The sequence below is a fragment of the Hyalella azteca genome, unplaced genomic scaffold (genome assembly GCF_000764305.2).
Source record: "Hyalella azteca isolate HAZT.00-mixed unplaced genomic scaffold, Hazt_2.0.2 contig3090, whole genome shotgun sequence".
Taxonomy (NCBI): Eukaryota; Metazoa; Arthropoda; class Malacostraca; order Amphipoda; family Hyalellidae; genus Hyalella; species Hyalella azteca.
In genome coordinates, this window is record NW_025933343.1 from 11,732 (window position 1) to 32,985 (window position 21,254).

The 21,254-nt window shown below is 35.7% G+C and overlaps 1 protein-coding gene across 1 annotated transcript; it reads right to left on the minus strand.

The window, feature by feature from the left end:
- Nucleotides 1-1,766: 1,766 nt before the first annotated feature.
- On the minus strand, nucleotides 1,767-13,757 carry LOC108664613 (G1/S-specific cyclin-E). Its single transcript, XM_018151238.2, has 11 exons — nucleotides 13,479-13,757; nucleotides 10,331-10,453; nucleotides 9,186-9,563; nucleotides 8,130-8,864; nucleotides 7,739-7,934; nucleotides 7,040-7,151; nucleotides 5,762-5,892; nucleotides 4,675-4,827; nucleotides 3,824-3,955; nucleotides 3,392-3,541; nucleotides 1,767-2,933 (listed from the first exon to the last, which is right to left on the minus strand). The coding sequence occupies exons 2-11, from the start codon at nucleotides 10,348-10,350 to the stop codon at nucleotides 2,679-2,681; spliced, it is 2,262 nt and encodes a 753-aa protein (XP_018006727.1). The 5' UTR covers nucleotides 10,351-10,453; nucleotides 13,479-13,757; the 3' UTR covers nucleotides 1,767-2,678.
- Nucleotides 13,758-21,254: the final 7,497 nt, after the last annotated feature.

Consider the following 21,254-nt stretch of genomic DNA (forward strand, 5'->3'; position numbering starts at 1 on the left):
ACATGCACACCATAAATGCCAACCATAACGCCACATGCACACCATAAATGCCCACCATAACGCCACATGCACACCATAAATGCCCACCATAACGCCACATGCGCACCATAAATGCCCACCATAACGCCACATGCACATAACGCCATATGCGCACCATAAATGCCCACCATAACGCCACATGCACACCATAAATGCCCACCATAACGCCATATGCGCACCATAAATGCCCATCACAAGACCACAGTAACATCGTGTCATAGTGCAAAATATGAAGCAATAATACAACATGTGTAAATGTATACATCATGTGTAAAATAATACAATATCTGGGGGGAAATGCAACACGTGTAAAAAATGAAATTAACATGCATAAAGGAGAAAAACATAAAATAGGATAAAGCGAGATACAAAAAAACAACAAATAGTGATATACAGATATTTCTATGAGCAGCGTTGAGCATATGATTGTTAGTACAAGTCTCACATATACCTAATAGTTTCTTTAAATAATGAGCATTAAAAGTAAGTATTCTGCAGACAGTGGAATACTTGAAAGCCGCTGAGGCGTTTAAAACAAATTCAGAGCCTAATGGGGACGACTGCTTGGTTTCTGGCATATTTGGCAGTGGCAAGTTGATTAATATTGTATTAATTTATTATATTAGTATTATTGTTGGTGTTATTGTCGTTAGTAGCAGGGGGAAGTGAGAAAATAATTGCAAAAATGCCAAAAAAAGTTCACAGTTGCAAGTTGATGCTGAACTTTCATAACAAATAATCTACCTGAATGTAGAACTGTTCCCAGCACCAATAAACAAGCATCGTTAACTGAAAGATTTCTCAACATTTTACGACTTCAATGATAATTACTTTCATGATGAAACTATGCCTATCATTGTTACATAGCCATCTACGAGTCACAACGACTGAACATTAGATAAAGTCAAGACCTTACAAAGAAGTGCGCGAATTATCGTTACAGAATGAGACGTATAACGTCACAGCCGCACAACAAACAAACACTAATGTCAGCACAATACATCCTACCTGGTTCAGTTAACAAATATAATGTACAAGAAATAATTCAAGAGATTTAAAGTCCTAAAGGCAGCATGTCAGCCTGCACCATTAAACAACGTCGTATTTAGCATTCAAATTAGAAATCGCGCTAAGGAAGCGTGACTTAAAATTTGAATTTATTATATAATAAACTGGCAAATATGAAGGTTCAATGGTACACACTGCATAAAAGTTCACAGCACTACGACATAAAAATAGAAATATCCACAAGTACAAAATAAAGCAAAATCAGTTGGACGTCATCAGAATATGAGAGTATGATGGACGATGTCGATGCGATTACAATCTCAACAATAGAACAAATGATGAAATGAATGAAACGTTAACAACGATGAGATAATGATAATCAACTTATGATGGCTAGCAAACATGGCAGTGTTATACAGCTTGATTGGTAATGAGCCAAATAACAAGACAGAGTTGAACCATAAGCTCATTCTATTCACTCAAAACAAGAACTTTTACTAATAATAAAAACTCGCCTAAATCCCATCTTCAAGGTTCCATCTACAACAAAGGAACAAATTTAATCAGGGATTCTTGAACTAAAATGTACAGTTAAGAGCATAAAAACGTGTTGAGTGTAAAGGTTACAAACTTTAACCACAGTGACTTGCACTCAACTGACTGTTGAGAGCTCACAACTGTTGAGAGCTCAAAACTGTTCAGAGCTCACAACTGTTAAAAACTGTTGAGAGCTCACAACTGATGAGAGCTCAAAACTGTTGAGAGCTCAAAACTGTTGAGAGCTTAAAACTGTTGAGATCTCAAAACTGTTGAGAGCTCAAAACTGTAGAGAGCTCAAAACTGTTGAGCTCAAAACTGTTGAGCTCAAAACTGTAGAGAGCTCAAAACTGTTGATGGAGTAGTAGTAGTAGGGGAAAGGTTTCTAGCGATTCAGATCAATTGCATTCTCAGAGCACGTGAACATAACTATTTCCTACAAGAAGGCGTTTTTATTTTGATGTATTTCTAGAGAATGAGAAATTTTTTATTCAACTGTTTGCGTAAGCAATTTGAAAGCGCAAAAAATAATCAATTTCACACAAAAATCCAATTTCATACTCCTTCCTTTCCAGTTCGCAACTGTCGTCTCAAAATCACTAAAAATTTTTAAATGATCGAGTCAAACTTATTGGTGACTTTCTTACGGGGAAATATCACAATATTTCGGTTTACAGGAAAAAAACGAAAGCTTCTGAATTTTTGTAAAGACTTGAGGCTTTTTTGTTGCTGACAAAAAGTGGTACATGAAATCATATCTATTCAAATATCAAGGATAATTTTAAAAAGCATTATATTCCTTGCAATTCCCACGCATCATAGCAGCAGAATCAGGTTAACTAAGCATTAACAAAACGAATCATAAGAGTTGATCATCATTGTTCATTAGACTTAATACTTCTTTGTCCACTAGCCAGTCTTCTGAAAAGCCGTACTAGAGAAAATTATAATCTCCCACTAAATCCACATACTAGAATATCTGGATGTAAATTTTTAATGCAAACATTCAATAACCGGCATTATTGTTTCAACGCAAACTTTCAATAAAGAGCGTTACTGTTTCAATGGGAATTTTCTAAATTCAGCATTATTATTCAATGGGAATTTTGGTTCAATACAATTATTTGTTTCTCAGCACCAGCATAATCATCAGACTGCCTGAAGTATGGCACTGTAGTGAGCATCCCACAAGTTTGTTTCGAGTGGCTGCTTCCCTCAGAGATTTCGTCCTTCTTCTCTTCAGTCTTGGGAGGCGTGAGGACAGACACAGGAGCGGCCTCGTGGACTGGCGAGGTCGACTCTTCATACGTCACTGGTTCTGCAGCCTGTAGGTTGACTAGCGCTGCCTCCTGTAGTGCAAATGTAGTCATACAATCTTTTAAAATGGCTTGCGTGTCATGATACTTTGGGTAACTACGTTTAAAACGATAATTAACATCAATACTATATAATTCTATTACTATATTCTAATATCTAGTTAATTGCTAATCCAAAAATCCACACAGACATTTGATAAAATTATCACAGTTACAAATGAGAACAGATGTGGTTCACTACACTCTAATCAAATTTTTGGAGTGATTCGAAATTAGCAGTATTAGCAGCAGTGAAGTAAAGTTCACAGTTGACGGTATTATTTTTTTCTTCAAATAAAAGTGTCCACACCGAACAAGACACAATTCCCACATGAATACTCTCTCACATGAATACATTCACAATTCTCAAAAGAATTCATGAATGCACAATTCTCACATGAATACTCAATTCTCTCACACATAACGTGCTGTAAATAACATTAACAACACACCAGTTCTTCAAGGCCAACACTCTTGGTCTGGATGTTGTGATAATCGTCAGGAGCGACGTTTTTGAAGGATTTCAGCTGTGCAGGATGCTTCATCTTTGCTATGGTCTCGGCAAAAGGTTGCATCCAGCGTTGGACCACCAGCAGATCAAGCTGTAGAAGAAAACGTTTCAGTTAACAGGCACACAGCTTAGTTGCGCTTCTACACTTCCCTTGTGTTGGTAACATCCTCACTCGGTAGAGACAACACTGGTAAGTGGTATTGAGCTCCCAATTTGCTGCATTGGAAATGAACGATCGATTCATTGAATCTTGATCAAATTATAAGCAGTCCCACAACTCTACGCGAAATAAATGTGTGTACACTCAATTGATAATGCAAAATTTCTCATTGAACAAATAAAATTTAATCAATAAGAATGCTCAGTGACTGACCACAGAGTACATGGTGAGCTTAGAGGTCCGATGTACATCACAGAAAAACGAGAGCGCCCCCGCCGACAGCAGAGACGGAGGGAACTTCAGCGATGACACTTCCAGGGTGCACAGATCCAGCAGCCGGCAAATCTGAAAACGGTGGAACGAATTCTATAAATAACATTTAATCAATTAAATATAAACTATGCATGGCACGTAACACTAAAGCTTTGAATTATTAATATTTTCCCTTAGACACTAATTAGGAAACTATCATATCTGCCAAATAACGTGCTTTCATCTGCTGAACTACGTTATTGTGACTGAAGTGCACTTTAGGCTACCATGGAAATTAAACTGTTGTACACTTTAAGGTAATGAAGAACTACAAACCCGTGACTAAAATTTTACTTAATACTATCTTGCTATTAGCAAAAGTCCATGCAAATAAGAGCAATGGAAGTTATGGTGTTTTAGTATGGTTCTTGCAAGAGCCATGAAAGTTTTTGTGCAATACAAATACCGTTAAAGCCAAGATTAAGGCACCGAAATAAAATTGTTGTTTGTTAGGCATTTTCCACTCAATTTCTATCCCAGGAAAAAATACTCATCACCTGGCCTTCAGAAATAATATCATTTAATAAATTAATAAATTTATTGACAAAGAAAGTGAAACGCATATGAAAAAAATGTCACTGTGCATGCACAGGAAGACAAAACCATGGAGACAAACACCTTGTAGACACTTTATTTATTGATAGAATTTCTTTTTTAACAAGCTTTCAGCAACGATGAGCATTTTTTAAGAGGCTTTTAACAGGCCATTGACGATGGGTAACAAATCTATTGACAAAGAAAGTAGGACGCACCTGCACAAAGTTTTCTCCGTGGAAGCACTGGTAGACAAACTCTGTCTCAGGACCGTCAAGAGTTCGACCGTTGGAGCGTCCCTCGTGCAGGACTTGCATGTACATCTTCAGCCAGCCGGTGCACGTCAGGGGCGAGAGCTTCCATGACAATGTCTGCACAATCAGCCCATGTTAAACAGTCCAAACAGTCCACGCTAAACAGTCCAAACAGTCAAAAAAAATAGTACGAGTCTATAACTTCAATCACTGACGGCTTTTAAATCTAAATTCGCCACTTGGCAGGGTTGGCAATGATTAAATCAAAATGATTAAATCATGTGATTAAATCACTTGATTTTTTATAAAAAAATCATGATTTTTTTGATTTTTTCGATTTATTTGATTTTTTCATATATTTAAATATATTGAGTGGCAGTCTTTAATTTATATTGATTTTAGCCATCCATTATGATCCATATACTGTTATTGTTAGTAGGCTAACAGCAACATAAAAAAATAACACTTCAAATAGACAAAAAAGTTGAAAAAATCAAAAAAATCAAATAAATCAAAAAAATCATGAAAAAATCAAATAAATCATTGATTTTTGATTTTTTTGATTTTTTTAAAAAATCAAAAAAATCGCCAACCCTGCCACTTGGTGACAAAATGTTAGCCGCTATGTGTACTTAGGCCACTATGTGTGTTAAGCTGCCATATGTACTTAGGAAGTTTTGATAGTATGGTGCTAGTTCACTAGTAAGCAGGAATTTTACGAATGAGAATTTATTTAATGAATTTGAGATTAGACTAATTTTCCTACAGAATTTTCATGTTGCTGTATGACTATAATGAGGGGAAAAAATATATCTTCTTGAATATTAATTCGGTAGAATATTAAATTTTTGGGCGGGATTTAAAACAAATCAGGTTTTTATAATCTAGTTTTAATGAAAAATTTGTGAAAGGTGAGAATCAATTGTAATGATTTATGACACGCAAAACTGAGCATCTGAATAAAACAATAGATCATAGAGAAGGTGCAGTTAAATGATAAATAAATTAAGCACAATGTTGACTATACATACAAAGAGAATATGAATCTCACCTTAACTACAACGAGTTCTTTTTCAATGATCTCTTCGTCCCGACAAGCCCCATCAGTAACGTACGCAAACTCTGAGAGCTTCGGTGGGTAGATCTCTTCCATCTTGGCAGCAATGAAGAGACATGTTACCCCTGCAAGCATGAGACATGTTACCCCTGCAAGCGTGACACAGACATGTTACCCCGGCAAGCGTGACACAGACATGTTACCCCGGCAAGCGTGACACAGACATGTTACCCCGGCAAGCGTGACACAGACATGTTACCCCAGCAAGCGTGACACAGACATGTTACTCCGGCAAGCGTGACACAGACATGTTACCCCTGCAAGCGTGACACAGACATGTTACCCCTGCAAGCGTGACACAGACATGTTACCCCAGCAAGCGTGACACAGACATGTTACCCCGGCAAGCGTGACACACAGACATGTTACTCCGGCAACCATGAGACATGTTACCTTGGCAAGCGTGACGCAGAGACATGTTACCTCTGCAACCCTGACAAAGAGACATGTTACCTCTGCAACCCTGGCAAAGAGACATGTTACCATGACAAAGAGACATGTTACCTCTGCAAGCGTGACAAAGAGACATGTTAACCCTGCAACCATGACAAAGAGACATGTTAACCCTGCAAGCGTAAGAGACATGTTACTCCTGAAAGAGTAACAAAAAAAACGCAGCTGACCATTATATTTTGTGTTAGTTCCATTGTTGACACAGTTCAAAATAATACACTGTAGCCAAATTGGTGAACAATTTATACTAATTAATACAGGTTGGTATTCAACAGGTGATTCAACAAGGTGATTCAACAATAATGTGAATGTCGAAGTCAAAAGGCCCACAAAACAGGTGATACACTAGTGAAAACTTCACATTTGCGGATATGTAACATTGAATCATGTAATTAATAAGTGTAAAAGATGGTGCAGAAGATAGCGCTAAAATTAACACAATTATGTACAAAAATGTAAAAAAAAACTAAGCTGGCTAGGAGCATAGTGAAATAATATGCTTTTTACTTTCCATTAAGTAAACAAATAAATAAATTACATTCAGATTATCATTTAATTATGGATGAATACCATTTTGAAATGGTAATAATACACACAAGAATCTGTAGCAATCAAAATAGCGATGCAACACTCGTCAACGTGAATGATAGGAACTGTTATCCACTAACTTATAAGCCCCACGGATATTTTTCTTATGCATTATCAAAACACAGTATATAATAGCAAATATTACTAATAAAAATAATAATAAAATATTACCGAGAAGCTGCAGCTGCTGCTTGGGAACGTTACAAGTGGCTTGAAGGTAACGATCGATGTAGTCAACGGCGATGTAGTAAGTCTCACGGTGCAGTTTGTAAACCTCCGACACCTGCGCACCAAAAATTATATCATCAGCTAGGAAATATGACTTACGGCGCAGTTTTTAGATTTTAACTATATGCATACAATCGTATTATAATATAATATTGTAATCATATAACACATGTATCTTAATTGTGTTAATGATAGTGACATAACACACCTATGCTCAATGTCTTACGTTTCGTTTAGTATACACCTGAAACCTGCACAGAACTCGCACCAAACCTGTTGTAATGACATGACACACCTCAGTATTAGATCAGTTCATTAAGTACCACTTACAGCTGAGTGCAAAAACTTGTGTCACAACCAAGAAATACCGTGTCGAACCATGACCAAGCATCCATGTCTTCTTGTGTTGTTTTATACATAAAGTTGGGCACTAACAATCCTATCGTAGTATTATTAGGAGGTATAATCCTAGTGCTTACTTTGCTGAGCCAGTCATTCCAGGATAGGCCTCATCCCTGAGGTAATATCACTTACCTCACTCAGCCAGTCGAGGAGTATAGCCCTCATTCCTGAGGTAACATCACTTACCTCGCTGAGCCAGTCAAGAAGTATAGCCCTCATTCCTGAGGTAATATCACTTACCTCACTCAGCCAGTCGAGGAGTATAGCCCTCATTCTCGACTGAAGTGCAGGGTGAGCGTCCAGAACTGCTGCTGTGCGTTTGTAGTCACGCTCCTTGTCGCACATGTATTTCCAGACAAGGTGGCGGTCTGCCCACGTCAGCGGCGGCAGGGGCGACGCTCGGTTCACTCTCACTCTAGGTGTGTATACATCATTGCTGCACATGCAAAAATTAAGGTGTAACATATTGGAACAAAACGTATACCGGTACATCATTAATTTTACAGCTAGAAGGTATTAAAAACAAATAAAAGATTAGTTTATTTCATAGTCATCTTAAAAAGAAGAACCAAAAGAAGATAATTTTGAGATAATCATGCATTATTTTGGCATATATTCAGGCAGAACCTACCTCTTAGACTCAAGAGGAGCATCAGGTGTAACCGACCGAGGAACTTCCATGACTTCTTCACAGGAGCTCCTAACTTTCAACTCATCTTTGGGCTGTACGTTGGTATACTCCCTGCCTACACTATCAGTATTGCAAGAAGCTGTAGAAGAGCTACTATTCAAAGCAGTAGAGCTCAAATAATCCGAATACTCAGTACTATATGCAGCAGAGCACGTTTCATAGCTGCTGGATGCCCTCCCAGAGGAACTACAGGATTCAATGGAATTTACAGATGATATGTGCTTGCCATAGGAATTGGACCTACAGTACTCCAGAGGCTGTGATAACTGTGAGCTTCTTTCCCCTTGATTGACTAGGTGAGATGATGCCGCTTGGTTAGCTAAAAATGGACTCTTGTCTTGAATATGACTAGTGATCACTGTAACTTCATTTTGATAAACGGAGGGAAAATCAACAGACAAAGAGCTACTAGAACTAGATGGAACTAACGTTACACTACTACTACTATAAGCAGAAGCCTGAAGATTCTGTTGTGCATGACTTCTGTTTTCATTGAGAAGTGCTGCAGTGACATCATCCAAAGGCTGACTACCGCTATGCCTTGCAATCAAAGATGCGCTGAAGGGATCTGGTGTGGGTGGGAAGTGATGGGACATGCGTCGCTGGGAATGCTTCACTGTGCCATCTGACCGCAAGCTTTGCGGCTGCAGAGACTGACGTCTGTCTGTTTCCTTCCTTTTCACAAAATCACATTTGAAAATATCAAGTAACAAGAATATCCTAGATAGTTTTTCTGGAAGAATCAATGAGTTTCTAAATCCTTTATACACATATAGTTGAATGATTGTCATGTTGTGCTTACAGAGGACATAATTAACTCTTCAGAAAAACTTAATTACATTATTACAAAAAAAATGCATTACAATTGTACAAACAAATATTAATTTATGGAAAATGTATTCAAACTGCAGAACATGTAACAAATCATAGCTTCATATGCACAACAACTGTCACTTTATTCTAGAAATTCAGTAATAATATAAGAAATTATCTTACTTGTGAACTCGTGCAATAGATTGATCATCCTTGAATCCACTCGCAGCAGCACCATTTCCACTTGCCATAATACGGCAAGGATCTTCTTTTATGTTTCGTGAGAGTCGACTGCTTTTGCGCCTGTTCACAATGGCACTGCTGATGGCAGATCTGTTCCTCAAAGAAGCTCTGCGCTCTGACTGACCACAGCTGCCTTTGATATTAGGGCTTAGTCTGGGAAGTTTAGCACAGGGCTCACTGGCATCAGCCTCGCTGCAACCAGTGAAAACTACAGCAACATTTGATCCAAAGAGGCTCTCTCCGCCTTCTGACTCCTTCCTCTTGCTTGAGAAGTGGTCAGTTTGCCCACACTTGTCTGCTAATAAACTGGTCTTTGACCTGTAAAAAAAATTAAGTTTTACCACCGTGGCCTATATTAAACCAATAATCTAACTTGGTATAAACAGACAGCCAATATAGAAATATTGAATTCTCATTCAACTTAAGCACATAGAGGTAAGATTACCTTTAATTCAATTCTACAAAAACCAAATTGATAAATAAATAAAATTCACAAAAATATGCTTGGGCAGAGAATTGACAATGAGATTACTCATGATGGCATAACATTCACATAACAGAGACACATGTACAAACAAAAAAATGATTCCTAGAAAATTTGTCTCAGTAATGGAGCAACCGAAGAACTGCGTGCACATATACTTAAATTCAATATCAAATATCAGTCTATGTTAATAAAAACAAAAGCAAAAAGTCACTTCCCTTTTACTATTGATTATTATCTAAATATGCCCATTCTACAAGATTAAGACAACATTTGAAAAATAATTTTCAACTTGTGGCATTATTATTCAACTTAGGTGACAGGCCCAAAGGAGTCATTTAAAAATAGAATGGTTCAGATAAATTTTATTTAACCAAGAATTGAGTTAAAATACATGAATCTCAGCGCAGAAGTATACAAAAGCTAGTATATGATGATCATCAAAAAGTAGGCCCTGCAATGACATATTAAATAAAGTCCCTATAATAATTTATGTGTGGTAGTAATTCTTAAGCTTGCAATTATTGTCATGTGTAGCAAGTTTACTCAATGATTTTTACAAGGCAAAAATTGTTATCAAATTAGGAAGGCTTAAGGCAACCTCCTGTTGGATGCAGACATTGAGAAGGCTTGGGAGTAGCAAAGTCCTGACTATAGGTTGACATCCACTGCACTTATGCTGCCATCCATTCAGCTTTGATGATGTAGATTCAACTCGGTGTATCTGTAATGAGATGGATATAAGTATTAAAATCACTTAGCTGCTCAAGTCGCAAATTCACCAGGAATTTAAAAGTAAAGAAAATAGCCAAAAAGTTCACCATTTCTTATGAGAGAGAACGTTTCAGAGTCCAGCTCCATTGTCAGTTCAAAACCTAGAACACAGGTACAAACAATTAGTAGCCTAAAATTCACATTCAAACAATTCACCTAAACTTGAGGACATTAGAACTAAAATCGAAGATAACAGAAATAAAAATGAGATAACATGTAGAGAAAGTACTAGTATCTATTTACAATTTGTAGAGGATAGGAACTGAATGCAGCATTTAAACTGGGTTTCTGTTTGAAAATATACAATGATTCTAAAATTTGTAGGTCAGAAACACCGGTTGTGGAGGCTAAAACTCTAAAATCACTATTGGACACCGGGACGTTGCACTGCTCGGCATGAATATGTACGGCTGAATGAGGGGGATGCGCAAGTATGTTCCCTGTTCTATAACTCCTGCCCCTATGCTCTGCAAGCCTAGTATAAAAATTGCGTGATGTCATACCGACATACGCAGATGCGCACTGCGCACAACTATATTGATAAACTAGGGATGATCGCATAAGAACAGGGAAAGGATCTTTGTACTTGAAAAACGAGCTAATTTTAAAATTGTTCATTAGCAATACATTAAGATTTACATTTGGGAGGTATTTAGAGAATAGATCTTTCAACTCCTTTGCCATCATGTCAGATGCGGGGCCAAAGTAAGGAAAAGAGCAATAAACACAATTCCTATCGTCACGTTCAGGAACCACATCAGCATATTGTTTAGACAATAATTTCTTAATTTGAGTATACACAAATTGTGAAGGAAACCCATTCTGTGAGAACATACTGCACAAATATTCAAATTCAGTGTGCATACTATGGAAAGTAGAGCAAATTTGGAAACCGCGGTTTAATAATGTTTGAATTCATGAATAATAATGGTGAATTTTAGGCTACTAATTGTTTGTACCTGTGTTCTAGGTTTTGAACTGACGATGGAGCTGGACTCCGAAACGTTCTCTCTTATAAGAAATGGTGAACTTTTTGGCTATTTTCTTTACTTATTATTTCACACCAGCAATTTCATAAAAGACTTTCATAGCAAGCAAGGCAAAAAGAATTGTGGTAAATACTATGCCTCAAGTTGACTGGAAATAGACTGCAGCAAACGTCAAATTATCAAACCTTGAGTTTAACAATATTCTAGATGTGCAGCAACCTAATATTCAGAACATATTAAAATGATTTTAAAGATGGTGTCATATCACAATTTTCTATTTAAACTGGTCAAATCTATCCAACAATTTCTATCCAAACAATTTTCAACGGCACATCAGTCAGCAACATTAATATATATATATATATTATCAGGGAGTGGAACTTTTCTTCAGATGACGGTAGATAAAAATATCTTACATACAAAAAATTGCCACAGGCAAAGATTTGTAGCAAGATCTTTTCTAACAATTTCATAAACTTTACTGACAGCTACTAGCTAATGATTCATTTTTACTCTATCACCAAAATTTCTATAGAACATAGCACAAATATGAATGAAATTTTCAAAAAGAAAACTGTATGAGTGAAATAGTTCAGAAGTATGGGCAATTTTAGCTCATACATAAGTGGCTTTAGAAAATGTTCTACTTTACTTTGCATAAAACAAAGAATTCATATGTTATGATGCATTGAATACAATATGACAGTATTTTTTAATGTAAAGTAATGATTTGAATGATTGGAGTAATAAACTTGGAGTAATAAATGATCGGAGTAATAAACTGTAATTGCTGCATCTTGTACTATTACCTATTTCTTTTTTTTTACTACTATTGTGAAATACACAAATTGAGGATTTTTATTAATTTTTCATTGGTCCTAAGCATTCTACTACTGGAATAATATGTATAATATGTTTACTGTACTAGTACAGTAAAATCTATTTTGAAAAAAATGTTTATATAATTTTAATGGGACATATATGTACTGGCAGTACCGCTATGTCCTGAAAAAAAAAAAACACCTCCTTTCTGTAACACATGTGTACCTACCACTTCTGAGTCAATGTGTTAAAAATAAATCTATAAGAACATAGCTTGTATTAGCTTTGTCAACACAAACTACCATCAATGTCACACAAGTCATCACTCAGCAGAAACTGCACATACCTTGCCGCTCCTCACTAAAAACCATATAATGCTGGTCTGGTTAGAACTTTGACTTGTAAGATTCAGTAACAACAAGATAACTACAAAGCTGTTTTGATTGTGCTGCGGTGCTGGAAATGTGTGGTTCACTTTTGCCAGTTTTGAAAGCTGGCAGGTGGCAGCTTTGGTGCTGCTGCGAGTGGTGAGGTTATAGGCATTGATGTGTAATGTATTGATGGTAGGTGAATAAATTAAATAAGAGATATTTTACATTCATAAATAACTTAAATTATATTATATTAATGATATTACTTTAATTTTTTGAGAAAAAACTTTTTAGGAAAAAGTTCAGCAATTGACACACTAAAATATCTAGTAATAATTTAGTGTGAATAAAGAAATTTAATGGCAAATATTCAATGAAATTATTACACCAGATCCTGTATTAAATAGGCTAATTTTAAAGTTAAAAGCTAGGTAGTGTATATACAAATGAATAAAAATCTCATCAAAACAAAAGATTAGGTATATATATATATATATACTAAAACACAAAGCAAGGAGAGAATTATAATTCTGATGTGATATTCTTTAGCACTCTTTTGTCATAATCATAATGATAGTGCCATAGCATCGGCCATTGCTGATCATCGAATTAATATTTTCAAAATTATATTTGATTTATTTCAAAACATGGAGTACAACATGCAACTAAACTATAATTTGAAATAGAAGGACGCGGAAATTCACAATTAAAAAAAAAACATAATGATCAGTATTTATACAAGACATAGGAAGAAAATCGTGGTAAAGAGCGTGAAAATTTTGTAATAACTCACCCGCGCCAAAATTTCCCAGGAAAGAAGTCACAAACTGACAAAGGCACGCAGGGGCAGGTCATTTGAGGTTATCGAACCGCATTTGGACAAATAGCATAATTAAATATCTATATTCATCGGAATTAGAAAAATGGACACAATTCCAACTCTATTTTATATACAAATCGTAGATCTGCTTCACAATGATCTCTTTATGCACACTCGCCTACACTCACTGTGCGTCTTCAGTCTTCGCTCACCGCGTCCTGCAGTGGGCTCGGCGCTAGCACATCTGAGGAGGAGCTTAGCTACACTGCGACCTTCATTGCCAGATACCGCCAAATCATCTCTCACAAAAATTTTCCATTTTGTAATTTTTCCATTATTTCATCGAATATTTAGCAAAATTATGATATCAAAACTTTTTTCAAGCATTCATGCAGGCTCTTTGATTAAAAATTTTATGCATATTACATTGAATATCTTTGCAGTTCTTATGCTGAGATACCCATGTTCTTAGTAGAACAGGCAGCTGTTTGGTGACGTTGTTCGGCGGCAAGTATAAAATTCGATTTTCGGCGCCAGCTGATCTAGGTGCGAATGAACCTTGGCGCTAAAGAGTTTCCCGCTCGGGCACGATTATATTCGAATCTGAACAGCTTTATCTGTAAACCGGCACATTCTGGGGCTGGAATCTTATAGATTAGATTATACTAACGTTGAAAATTAAAAAAAATTGAATCTGTTGTTATAAGCTAGCCATTTGACAATAAAACATTCGTGCTTTGTCCATCACATTGAAAAACAGGGCTTTGCTTGAAATGAATTCCTCCCACCGCCAAATAACCTTGAATTTATTTGACAGTTGTAAGTTGTTGTTAAAAATTGTTTCATATTAAACCAAAAGGATTTGATTGAATGAATAATGATAAAGTATTTTTCAATTCAATTATTCAAAAAAACGAACGAAACCGACAGTTTTGGATTGTCATTTTAATAATAGTCATTACAAAAATTTATTGTATCTCTACAGTTATCTCTGTTATAAACATTAAAAATATTCGACCAACAGCAAGACTTATTAATAAAAATTTCTGTGCTTGGGTGTTTGTGCGTTTAAATGGTAAAAGTTGACGGCCTCCCGCGTAAATAGTTCAACGCCTGCTGAGCTCTCAGCTCGTTACATGTGGCCGCCTCACCCCCGAGCTGCCGTGCCCCAACCCCCATTCCACGCGCCAAAGTTCTCTCTCTCAGCCACCTCACCGGCTACAGTGTTTTGTTCCTTTTTTTAGAGCACGGTTGGTGTCCATGATAGAAGGCTCTTTCCCGCCGATTCATGATCATTGTGAGCATGGGAATATTCCAAGCAGGTAACAGTGCACAGAAAGTAGGGTTGCCAAATCATTGAATACTGCACGTTAGTGATATGATTGAGCACATAGCATGCGCAACAAGTAAATGCGTATCATGGCTATTACGTCGCACACAGCAGCCAATTAGGGGCAAATAGATCATATGAAGGTAATAGAAACGATCAGTTTACACCATAGTGGTAGGAAACTGAAAAATATAATAAATTTAATCATTCCGAGTAATTTAGCCGTTATCGATTGATCATGGCCACGAGTAGAACTATATATAACATAATCAAAAAACCTTTAATTATAATGCAAGTCATTGACGGCGTTCAGAATATCGGTAGACTCTTTTAAAATAAGTTTTTAATTGCAGTAATTCATAGTAAACAATTTGAAATGATTGAAAGACAATGATATTAACAAAAATTTCATGTCTGGTGCACGCATACATTTGCTTGATGAACGAAAAGAACCAATGGACAAGTCCTGGTACTGGGTTTTGAAATTCGAGCTCAGTTGATAACGGCGGCTGTATAAATTTCGACAAGAAGGTTTCAACCATGTTACGTCTGACACCACTATTGCGTATTTAATAAATTTTATTTCAAGACCTGAAAATTTTTTCAATATGATAAAATTTACACGTCTGTCATTCAATCACTCACCACGTCACGTTAATTGAACATCACTTTCTAACATCCATTTGCCGATTGATTTACTGCATATATTGTAGTAGGCTTATGATCACGAAAATTTCATCGCTAGCTTAAACATTTTTACGGTTTCCAGATGTGGTGGCAGCGAGTTGATTGAAAATAAAAGCAGCGCTTTTGGGAGTTCGAAACCCAGAACTGGTTGCGGAAAATCTTTTCGACATCAGCAAGCTAAGACTTCTATATTATACCATACACTACTATTTATTAAATTGCGATTATTGAAGGAGATGTTTTTAGATATATATGACCAATTCTGATTTTAATTAATTCTTATTCATTTCTTCGGAAGTCCTGAAGATAAAAATGTCTCAAATTTTATTTCTTCAAAATTCACGGTGAATAGAGAAGAAAAAATTTTTTTTTCGAATCTGAAGTATTTCTCAAAAATTTTAAACAGCATACAAAATCCAAAAAGACCTAAAGTTGTAGGTTGATTCCGGTACCTGCAATTTATTATACATACATGTACGTCTAGGAATTTAGCTTTAAAATTTATCGTCTTAAATATAATAATTTTTTTACGTCCAATCGTACCAGACTTATTGATCAATATTGCGGTTCATTCATTTGTAGTTTTCATTCATTTTTAACGTGACTGGAGTTAAGATTAACATGGGTGGCCCAATGGTTCCAGTTCAGGAATACCACGGCTGAAGCAGAAAGGTGCGGGTTCGAGACCGCAACAAGCTGTGAACATTATGCTATGTTAGAAATCGGTGAAAGGCCTACGGCCTAATGACCGCTGATCCGCCATAATTTATTATCCCAAGAGATTGCATTTCCCATTAATTGTTTCATATGCAGAATGCTGCTGTAGTCTATTGAGATGCTCCTTTGTAGTTTTTTGTTTTTTCAATGCTGAAAATGAAGTCTATTTATTAACTGTTTATACTTTATGATTTGAGTTTTAATGTTCATGTCGTCTCGGGCCATAGCTCTAGTCCATGGACAAAATTATGATCATTATAATAATAATTATAATGATATAATTATACTCCTGCTCCTTGCACTAACTTCTCGAAAATGGAGTTTTCGTATTTACTAGAACAACTAAAGTAAAATCTAAACAATCCATATCATATCGAGTTCCGACTTACACGAACCAACTGTAAAGATAATTCCCTTTCATGACACTACTTATCATTTGAGCAGAAAATGTTCGTGGCAGTATTAAGTAAGTATTCTGTGAAAACTCTACGAGAGGGCTCATATCTGTGCTCTTATCTATTGAGTTTAAAAGCTTGTATAGTGTACAGCTCCGTCAATTATGTAGTAATATTCACAACACATCAGGTTCCTAGTTTCCCAAATCACTCAGATACGAGTTTAATCTTAAAAATTAATATGTAGTAATTAATACTCGTCCGATCGTTGTTTCGTTTTCTGATAATTTTGTTGATTATTTCGTGTTATTTGGAGTATTGAAGTTTTAAACATAAGCTTTTTAGAGAAATTAGTGAGACTTTGTGATAAATTGCAATGCGCTTTTCTGTCTCTGTGTGGGTAATCCTGGCCCAGTTTGACCACAAAAAAAAACATATCAGTGATGAATGAAGAGAGTCTATCACTATTTGGGCGCTATAGTTTTAGAGTGAGTGAGTTGATTATCATACCTAATTAATTACATCCTAATGCATACGATATCACTTAAATTAGGCAGATAGTGTTCTTCCACAAAAAAATTCGTAAATATTTGGAAATTCATTTGCATGTCTAGCCGATGATCTCTCTAATGTAGTGAGTAAGAAAATGTCAAAGTTCTTTCGAGTGTTAAGCTTCGCTATATTCTTATATAAGGATTTTCGAAGTTGATTGACACGCATGCGCGTTAATAGTTATATAATATGAATTTACGATACGAAATATTCGTTGAGGTAAAGGCTTCGTTCGGTTTAGTTACTATAAATAGCCCGCTTATATAAATAATAACAATCTGCTTCCCTGGGGGGTAGGGGGTGGGCTAAGGGTGGCTGAATTCTGAGGCGCAGTTCTCCCTGGAGCGTGGCCTGGGGCTGCTACGTCCGAAACATTCAACAAGGTTATATTGTATATACATTATTAATGTCCCCTGTTATCCTGCGTGATTTGTTATCACTGTTTGATTCACGATAAGGCAACGTATTTCATTCAATTTAATTAAGACCTATAATTACACGATAAATTTTTAATTCGCAGGAAATGGGAAATAATACCTTAGTTAAATTTAGATTCTTTATTCTTCTTCTTTATTTAACTCGACAATACCAGACAATGTACATTCAATCTTAATGTGTCAACAAAATAATAAAACTCGTTTGTCATTGCTATTTAATTTAGGCAGGTAAAACAAATTAAAATTAGGCGTGATAATAGTAAGATATAATTGGAGAGAACTTCAATTTGCTCTGGACATTAAGGAAGGTTTTAGGTCCCATTTATAGAATAACTGTTTACACGAGTACCAGATAAGCTTAACATGTAAACAAACATCCCGTATACTCACCAAATGCATGATCGCACGATAACAATAACATAATACATTAACGTTCGAGCTCGTTCGATCAGGTACGATAATACAGCGTGCATTTCAAAATTTTCATTAGAATTTGAATTCTCCCCACTTCACTTCATCACTTCACAGATCAAGTTCTTTGAAAAAAACATTTCAGTCGCTTCCGATGCAGCGAATTCCGTGATAAAAGATGGAAAATCACAGTTATTCTATATAAGGAACAACCCGCAACATACGGCAGCCACTGAAGAACTGAAGGAACTAACCTATTTTCGTGATATTGTGGTCTAAAGGACTAACGTAGGACACTCATCTTATCACTCATGAATATCTAACGTCTTAGTTCCATTTGTAATCTAAAGAAGGTTCCGTACATTTACATAGCGTGAAACAAAGGGAAACTGAAGAAATAATGTGATTCTGAGCATGATTAGAATTTGTTATTGGATGCATGAGGTACTATGAATGATGTGACCATTATATAACATGGAGGTAATCAATCTGGAATTGTTTCATATGTAGCTGATGAGTAAGTGCTGTTTTAAAATTGCTCTAAAAAATATAAATGGTACGCAGTTCACGTTAATTTTGAATAACAACCATATTAATAAGTTGTAGGAAATTTTCGGCTTTGCCAGCTAGTTGACATTTTCGACACTAACTACACATCGTTTCATTAAATGGGCGAATTTTGTTTTCAATATATGCGAGATCCAAAACAATTAAACGCGCAGGAATTTAAATGAGCTTAGCTTAAAAAATAACTTATATTGCTGCAGTGAGCTCGAGTTTTATATACTATTAATGGAAGTTATTGGAGGAAGTACGTCGTGACAAGAGCGTTGTTGTAGACTTGTAGATACTAAGACAATCAACAGCTTACGTGCAACGTTGCAATAGGGCTTCTTCTCGGCCTTGCAATGAACGTTGTTGTTGGCCTGATACGTCCGTATATGGAAACGTTCTCACGTGTTTCCTCTCTGCTGCGTACGTTTGTAATAGATTTACATCATCTTAAACGTATACATTAAAATTTGTGTGTTGTAAGCCTGAATGCACCAATGTATTTTTTTCGGATGCATATCTACGATACTTATCATGTCGGGCTATTACCGAGACTTGATAGTTTCTTCATAATTAGATGAATTGATGGAATCTGAGGGAGAGGGATTCTAAAATTGCCAGATTTTCAATCACGGAGAAAAACGTAAAAATTAATATACTAATAACAGTAATAGTAATATAATGAATAATATGATAATAAACAATATCAATAATAACGATAGGAAAAACTCAAATGCTCAATCCCTTCGGCTGCCATAAGCGCTTGGTTGAAGTTGTGCAAAATATATGAACATAGTAATGAATCTTTCAGGTAATTATGATATGACTAGCGATTTACCTCAATGCTCTTGTTAATAATCACTAAACAAATTTGGTGCTTCTGCTATTAAATTATGAATTACATCAACATCCACTTTACTCACTTTAAGTAACAGATTGGACTTTACAACTTTTCAAAAATGAACTTATTTTTTCGAAAATTTCGTATTAATTCGTTTAAACAGATGCACATATTTTTTATACAGATGATTGAGAAATATTTATAGATATGACACATATTACATACCTGACAATAAGTTGGTGCCACTGTTCACACATCATAAGCAATAATCTTCTCCTTTTAGTGAAGTAACCCGACAGTCTACAAATCTACAGATCTACCTGATAGAAATTTCTTCCTTGGGTGCACTATTTGTTACTGATACAACTGTATACTGGAAAAAGAAAAAAAACTGGAAAACTATATACTGGAAAAAAGAAAAAATTGATAAAAAACTGTATACTGGAAAGCATGACTGCACGTTGCAAGTAAAGGCACGAAACGAAATATTATTCCAGAAACCAAATGCTTTCCATGCATTAAATGCTGTGGCCAGTTAAATGGCCACTGTTAGATCAACAAATGAAATTATTTGAAATATGTAATAAACCTTGGTTAGGCCCACTGAAAGATTTGAAAACTTTGAAAAAGATTTCTTAAATATTCTTGATAAATTATTAAAGTATTATAGAATAAAGAGTTAAATTATTTATGTTAATAGTTAAATTATTATTATATTATCTGTCTCGTGATGTCACTCTAATAACGCTACATCATTACGATTCTCAACGAGTCCGATGGAAAATTCGCGTGGCAAAATGAAAATAATAACATGAGATGCACTTTGAGTTTTCAAATTTTATATAATTTATAAGTTAATGTAATAGAATAGGTTTAATTTGATTTGCACTAGGCGCTTCCATATTTTTTCGAAGTTAGGAAGACTCGATATTATAAGAAACAGCCATGATGAGTGAATCGATCACGCATGATATCCAACTAATGCGTCAGGATTTTATAAAAGATTACAACCTGAACAGTTCCAGGAACTGACTTCGCACTGTTGTACGAGCTTCTGGCTCTCATGTTTGCCATAACTTTGACACATAAGACGGTTTCCGTCAATATTGTCACGTGTCGGTGGTTTTAGCCTCTGTACACTCGGCTCATGCTTGTTGGCTTGTTTAGGAAGATGATGCTCTATTCATTGTCACTATCATCTTTCCATTAGTCTTCTGAGAACGCTAGTCCACTAAGACGGAAATTAGGGTGGGGACTGAAATTTGTTGCAAGTTGTATATTACATGTTTAGGTGTAATGAAATATTCACAATAGTACCTGTCCACATCTCAGAAGTATCTTTAATTCGAATAAAAAAAGATAGTTTTAGAAGAAAGTTCACGAGGCACGTAACAAAAATTTAGATCAGTACTCACTGCAGTGAGTGACAGAAAGCGCATTTTTTCTCGTGAAGTCACGGACGGTGGGACGGACATGACGAACACAATAGCGCATTTTTCCATAAATGAGAAAATACGCTAAAAGTTGACTCCCCGTCATTGCAATTGCAATCAGATTTACATAGGGGAACCATAAGTGGATCAGTGGTGGATTTATTTAAAAAGCTGCAAAATGCTAATATAATTGACATAATATAATTTGTCAAAACATAATTTCATTGGCCCTTAGAAATTTTGGGTTGTAAAAAAATAGAACAAAAATTTATGCATTGTACGAATCTTCCTACTCCTCATAATAAATTGCATTGAAGTAATTTGACTTATTTTATATCAACGCTTTCATTAGAATTAACGATTATATATTCATATATTAGAGATTAAACATTTA